This window comes from Vigna unguiculata, chromosome 10 (assembly GCF_037176805.1).
Source record: "Vigna unguiculata cultivar grain cowpea cultivar isolate G323 ecotype 2 chromosome 10, ASM3717680v1, whole genome shotgun sequence".
Classification (NCBI taxonomy): domain Eukaryota; kingdom Viridiplantae; phylum Streptophyta; class Magnoliopsida; order Fabales; family Fabaceae; genus Vigna; species Vigna unguiculata.
The window spans coordinates 11,671,899-11,679,317 of NC_140801.1; the positions used below are offsets into that span (position 1 = coordinate 11,671,899).

The following is a 7,419-nucleotide window of genomic DNA, read 5'->3' on the forward strand; positions in this document are numbered from 1 at the left end:
TGAGTTATAAGAATTCCTGGATTGTCATTGGAGGTGATATCGTAAGGAGAAATCGTTCTTCTTACGGAACTACCAGCGCTTTGGTTGCTGCCTGCTTCTGCCATGATGACAGACAACAAAACCTTTAGGTTTGTTTTGTTATAGCTCGGATACCATAACAGAATATGTGAAAATATCACCTTGTTTATTCATGTATCTCAAACTGGTATATATACAGATGTATGAATATATTTTCATTAATTCCTACCTACAAATCTGCATAAGAATATTTACTCCATAAATAGATTACATAATTCGTGGCCAATCCCATAATCACATAATTGCCTAATATATCAGCAACCAATGATAAGAATAATCAGCCCAAGATATTAGCTAACAAATTAACATAATCGTAAAGTCAATTTTGATAAAAGAAAACCCTAAATTATTTTTAGAAAATTTAATAAAAATAACTAAATTGCATCAAATTTAAAAAAAAAAAAAACCAAAATATATCACCTTTTATAAATCAAGACTAAATTGTGACTAAAAGAAATTGAATAATTAACTTAATATTTTTAAATAAAAAGGACCAAGAGATCAGATAAATAATAAAACCTTATATTTTCATTAATAGCTAATTATTGGTCTAGTGAACTTCAAATAGACCATTGAGCTTATTTTATTCTTATAAAATACTTCCGAATTGAGTAAATCGAAAATTATTTTTAATTTTTGTATTATACAATTTGAAAGCCTTGTTGATTTTTGGATTTTGTGGTTCCAAAGTCTTTTTTATTTTCATATTATCTAATTTTAAAGTTAAAAATGACTTGTTATTTTTCATTATTTCACATTCTAGAAGTTATTCTTTTTCGTAAAAAAAAACTTTCAGATTATATAATTTGAGGAGTGTTTTCCATATTACGTAACAAGCACAATTTGAAATCATTTTTTGACTTTCATGTTATGCCATTCGATTTTTTTTTTTTTTTGTTGAATCTATTCATAACAAAACACAGATAAGGATTTTGTCAATGACAAGAGAACGACAATAGCAACAGGGCAGCAACTGTTAAGGGGCGACGGAAGCAAAGAAGGAGTTTGGTTTTCTAACTAGAGGAAGAAATAATCATTTCCTTTACTAATTTAATCGGAAGTCACCTTGACTTATGAAAGAATATTTATCTGCTATTTTTTTATATTTAAGTTGGTCAATTTAAAAATAATTTTATGTAGTAATATAAATCCTTTAGATAAAATATATATCTATTAATTTAAATATATTTATTATTGACATATTTAATTATAATATAATACATAATTTAAAAATGATACCCTCTATTAGACACATAATTGAAAATCGTTTAACATCTAGAAGAGGTTATCTAATGCTCCTTTTCAGTCTCCAACCAAGCTTTCAAAACTCATAGCATCTAAGGCTTTCCTAACTTCTACAATTTAAAAACTAAAACTAAGACTAAGGAATACAAATCTTTTAAAATCTTACAAAATACACAAATATTATTTAGATTTATGGACTTCCACCTAAATTATTAGTATTCTTTAGGCAAAAACATTTCTAGATAAGTTACAAATATTTTTTTTGAACACAATCACTTTTGGCTAAACATGAGTATTATTTTAACATAACAATTCATGTTTAAACACTTTTATAGACAAATTTAGTAGTCTAAAAGTTCAAGGAGTTTTGCTCATCAGAAGAAATAAATGTCCTAAGAAAAATTCAAGATGATAAAAATCTATTTAAATAGTTATGCATACAAAAAACGTCTTTCCTCCCAAATGCAAGGCTAAGTATTGCTTGAAAGCATCAAAAGGAATTCGTAAATATTATCAAACTTTCTTCTTCAAATATAACTTCTTTATAAAGTGTTGAGAAGAAAAGAGTTATTACAAATTCTTTTGAAGTCGTTACGTGGTTTACAAGCTTTTCGTATTCTTTAGCTATCGTATAACCATATTCAAGCACAAAGTCTTATTAAATGTTTTTTTCATGCAACATTAAGTCCACGTGGATTCTTTACACGACTCTTTTTATACATAACATGATTTATAAGACCTAGGCTAGATGACTTCTTTATGATTTAGTATAAAACGCTAGGATTTGACATAACTAGATTCTGAAGTGTTAGACATTCTACTTTTTTCCAAGAAAAATGTCATGTGCATGGATAAATTTTTAGAACACTTTTTCAGAAATTTTAAAATTCACACTTCATAGTGATATCATCTTAGGAAAAACAAAAAAAAAACGAACATTTCCCACACAAAGAATAAGTATTTGTTAATTTTCAATATACACCATGAATGCTCAAGGCTTATTGTATGTTTGAGCAAAAAGTTTATAAAAAAAAAGTACAAACAAAACACTTATTTTTATATATATATATATATATATATATATATATATATATATATATATATATTTAATCACACAACTTGCCTTTGTTAGGTTGAATAAGGCCGTTGTTTCCAATTAGACTTGACAGTTATAAAATTATATTTCACACTTTGTTATTTAAACATGTAATCAAAAGTAGGTAAGATCTATTAAACTTTAATTTAATAAAATCACTCTTTTTCTATGTCATCTAGGAGACATGTTTGCTAAGCACTTATATCTCAAAATGAATGAAGGAATTATGAGCGTACATGTTTATTGATCTTGTTCAATTATCAATCTTTCATACGCATGGTGCAACGTCTATTTATAGACCTCACAAAAAAAATTCATTGTGATCAGCATTTCTACATTATTCTGTGTCAAAACTTCTTATAAGAGATGTTTGACTTTATATTGACATATTTTACTATTAAGCTCTCTTATGAGTAGAAAATATTTGTATTGGAAAACTTTTTCCTATCGTACCTATCAAATCTACCTAGGTTTCTGATTCATACTTTTTATCTATAATCTTCCATCTATTCTTTGTATCAAAATTATATTATTATAAATAAAAATCATAAAACACGGCTATTAAACTCTCTAAAATACATATTTTCTTTTATTAATCTTAAATTCCTTTTCTTATAAAAAAGAACATCCTTAATTTGAATAATCTTTCTTTTTATATAATAGTCTAGTCTAGTATTTAAAATAGTCGTCTAACGCGATTAACAAGCTCATTAAATAATTAAAATTCGATATTTCTATGTCTTAACGATACATCAACAAATAACATATTTAGGACAAATATTAGGGGATTGGGTTATTTTAGTACATAAAAAATAAAAAATAAAAAATAAAAAATTGGTTGCCCCTCGCACACTCTTCAAACATCCCACACAACACAACCCAGTCACCTTCGAAAACGACGTACACAAACGAAACCACAAAAAAAGGAAAAAACAAATAAAATAGAAAACCCTAGGTTTTTCCAACTTCCAACAACCACGCACTTCCAAAGCAGAAAGGGTTTTTCCTTACAGCTTCCAAACTTGCCACTTTCACCACAAAACCCTTTCTGCTTCTTCAATTCAACCTATTCCATGTTCTTCTCCTTCTCCGAGCATCTCAATCCATTTTCTTCCGATGTGACGCCGCACCAAATCAGAGCACAGCCAGTTGTCAAAGAAGAACAACCGCTGTGATTCGTGTTGTGAGAAGGATCGCGACTAAGAATGGAAGCGCGCGTGGGGATGGTGATGGAAGGGGGACAGAGAACCCTCAACGCCGACGGCGTCGCCGCCAAGTTTCTGGTGCAGAACACTCACCAGCTCGGCACGCTGCATCAGCTTCTCGCCGGCGGCATCGCCGGCGCGTTTAGCAAAACCTGCACTGCCCCCCTTGCGCGCCTCACTATCCTCTTTCAGGTTTCTTATATTTTTAATTAATTGCTGAAAAATGTTTTTGTTTTATTTGATTTTTGTTGTATCTGTTTTAATTTTGTTGTGACCCTCTTTGGTATGTGGTTTGACATGTATGGTGTTTTTGAGCTTAGGCTGAATTGGGGAAATTGGTTTTTTAATTCGTTTGTGTAAAGCTTATTTTCTTACTTTTTATTTTTTTAATTAATTGTCGCACATGTAATCACACTCAATTTTTCCATCTTAGACAAATTTTATTTTATTAAAAAAATTACATTTTTTGCTTAAAGATAGAGATACCATAAATAATTTTTGGAAAAATAATAAGGGAGAAAGGAAGATTGAACAAGAACTAGAAAACATTTTTAGTTATATTTAGTTTATCGGTCTTGTATAGATCTATCATTCCTTTTTTGTTGATTCAAATGCAGTTTTATTAAGTATTATTTATCTTACTATTCTAGATGTCTTGTCTTTAACAGGTGCAAGGTATGCATTCTGAGGTGGCAGCTTTGAGAAATCCTAGTATATGGTATGAGGCATCGCGTATTATCAATGAAGAAGGGTTTAGAGCATTTTGGAAAGGCAATATGGTGACCATTGCACATCGTCTTCCTTATTCTGCGGTCAACTTCTATGCTTATGAACGCTACAAGAATGTAATCACTGGTGTTCTTTCTATACTGTAAGTGCTTCAGAAGTTATGGCAGCTGTTATTATGTGACTTGAATTAATTTTGTTTATCTGTTGTGTTGCAGCTATTGCATTCACTGATGGGGGAGGATGTTACGGGAAATTCAAGTGCAAACCCCCTTGTGCACTTTGTGGGTGGTGGTTTGGCAGGTATAACAGCTGCTTCTGCCACATATCCTTTGGATCTTGTGAGGACACGACTTGCTGCACAGGTAATTTTATATTTTTGCGAGTTGAGAGAGAACCATCAGAGATACTTCTCTAACCTTTTTTTCATAGCATGAGTGGCTTGGATATAATTTACATCGTGACTATTGTTTGATTGAGCTGAATCCCATTTGTCATTATTTTCTGTTTACTCTTACCTTGCGAATTGAGACTTATATTTTGTTCTTTCGCAGAGAAATACCATGTACTACCGAGGCATCTCACATGCTTTCAGTACCATCTGTAGAGATGAAGGTTTCTTGGGTCTGTATAAGGGGCTTGGAGCAACATTGTTGGTATGTCCACAATGTGCTTTTACTCTATTTTTATCATGCTGTGTTCTTATTATTGACATAGCTATTCATTTTCTGCGATGCAGGGTGTTGGGCCCAGTATAGCTATTAGTTTTTCTGTTTATGAGTGGTTACGTTCTGTATGGCAATCACAAAGGTGAATTTCTGTAGTTGTGTGAAATTTCAGAGTAGTTTATCATGAATTGTTCAAGATGAAATATGATTTTGCAAATGTTACTTAATTTTCTATTCCTTCCAAATGTAGGCCTGATGATTCTACTGCTGTGGTTGGTCTTGCCTGCGGCAGTCTGTCAGGAATTGCATCATCAACAGGTGGGTGACTGATCTGAAGAATTGAACATAACTTTCTTAAGTTTTCATGAACGATATTGCAGAACATGATAAATCATCATTGCCACAATAACCTTGTTACAGTCTTGTGAACAAACACCTTTCTCATTAGGCTAAAACTTGTCCAATATATGATTAGAATTGGAACAGCTATCACTCTTAAAATACTTGAAAGTGAAGTCTCATTTCTTCTCTCTGTGATCAAGTAGATGATTGGGGTGTGGTGTAATCATGTTGCAAACTTTGCTTGGAATAACCGTTCTGTTACCTGTCTCTATTACCTAACAATATTAGTTTGTCGTATATGTCTGCATTATTTCTTACTACGGGATAGCATGTCATGTCTTCCATGAACATCGGTTTGCTAAAGAACAGTTTTTATTGAAAGAATGTGCTCAAGTAATGCCTTTTCATGATTGCATTTACCAGTTAGAAAGTCATTTTCAGGTTAAAAATCCCATCATTATGACATTATCTAATTTTGTATGTTTGATGTCTCATGCAACTTGCAGCAACATTTCCTTTGGATCTTGTTAGGCGTAGGATGCAATTAGAGGGTGCTGGTGGTCGAGCTCGTGTCTATAACACTGGCTTGTTTGGTGCATTTGGGCGCATAATTCAAACCGAAGGGGTACGAGGTTTGTACAGAGGAATTCTGCCTGAGTACTATAAGGTTGTTCCCAGTGTGGGCATAGTCTTTATGACTTATGAAACACTGAAAATGCTTTTATCAGGCATTTCCAATTATTAGCATACTAAATTTTCAAATTTACACCATTTATACTCTTGGGTTAATTTGAAAAGTACAATTTCAGGGATTGATCTCTTAGAAGATTAATATCATGATGAATACTTTCTAGGCAGTTTTGTTGAGGTGATTTTTTTTCCTGTTAATAATGGCAGCATTTTTGTTCTGTATACGTAATTATAATTTGAGTAACAGCAATTATACCAACTTCCAATGTTAGGTTGAAACCATTTTGTAGCTGATAATTTTATCAACAAAGCAGTTCTATTTTAATAGTGCAATTGTGTTTTTTTGTACTAGTTAGAGGAAACGTGGAAGGCCTGTCGTTAGTAATTAAATAGAAGACTTTGTTCTACTTTTGGTTTAGTATTATTAATGTGGAGATTTAGTTCATATGAAGTTTAATTTTACGTTTGGTTTCTTAGAAATTAATGTTACGAATGTTTCCTAATTTATAATTTCTAATAAAAACATAAAACATGATGTGCATTTGACAACAGTATTAAGTAATTCATTGACGTGGATGTACAATGAGCTTTGATATATATTCTAGTATTGCACGGGATTTTAAAAATTATAACATTTATTTTGTTAATTTGAATTCATAAAAAAATATAGTTATAATTTAATATAAATATTTTATTTTATAAAATTAAATAATAATATTTTGATTGTTTTGAAAAATATGTTTAAATTATTTATATTAGTAAAATATATAGGAGTTTGTGTTTGTATTTTTTAATTTTTATAAAAATTTGAGTTAAAATTAATAAGAAATATATAATTAATTTTTAAAATAGTTGTTAAATGTAAAATTAGAAAAATGAAATATTTACACAAAAATAAATTTTTAAAATAAATATTAAAGATGAAAGAGAATTTTAGAATAAAGATTAAAGTTAAATTATTTTTAAAATAATTTATTTTTAAAATAATAATTAAAAATAAACTAAAATAACAAAATGTAGATATGATAATTTTTTTATATTGTTATAGATAATAAAAATAATATATCAAATTAAATTAATCAAAATTAAGAATTTAATTTTAATTTTAAATGAAATAGAAAATGTATAAAAATGTAAATAATAAATTCTATGATAAAGGAAGAGTGAATAGAAACTCTTAAGTAAATTCTTTAAAAATACAAAAGTTATATCATACAAAATAAATTCTCTACAAATACAAAAGTTATGTCATACAAAATGTTATATGAAGAATAGATGATATAAAAACGATAGAACATGAAAAAAAAATGTAAAGAGTAAATTCTTGAATAATACATAACAATACAAAAAAGAAAATGTAAATAGCAAA

The 7,419-nt window shown here is 29.5% G+C and overlaps 1 protein-coding gene across 1 annotated transcript; it reads left to right on the forward strand.

The window, feature by feature from the left end:
- The first annotated feature begins 3,385 nt into the window (after positions 1–3,385).
- Positions 3,386–6,383, forward strand: LOC114165907 (uncharacterized). Its single transcript, XM_028050534.2, has 7 exons — positions 3,386–3,816; positions 4,293–4,469; positions 4,569–4,715; positions 4,905–5,006; positions 5,090–5,160; positions 5,269–5,336; positions 5,867–6,383. The coding sequence occupies exons 1-7, from the start codon at positions 3,625–3,627 to the stop codon at positions 6,103–6,105; spliced, it is 996 nt and encodes a 331-aa protein (XP_027906335.1). The 5' UTR covers positions 3,386–3,624; the 3' UTR covers positions 6,106–6,383.
- The last annotated feature ends 1,036 nt before the right edge of the window (positions 6,384–7,419 follow it).

What these genes read in the sequence shown, in the direction of transcription:
- LOC114165907 (XM_028050534.2), top strand. Translation starts at nt 3,625, where the DNA reads ATGGAAGCGCGCGTGGGGATGGTGATGGAAGGGGGACAGAGAACCCTC. An exon ending in GCCTCACTATCCTCTTTCAG is followed by an intron (nt 3,817 to 4,292) that starts GTTTCTTATATT and finishes TGTCTTTAACAG; the next exon opens with GTGCAAGGTATGCATTCTGA. An exon ending in AGGAATTGCATCATCAACAG is followed by an intron (nt 5,337 to 5,866) that starts GTGGGTGACTGA and finishes TGCAACTTGCAG; the next exon opens with CAACATTTCCTTTGGATCTT.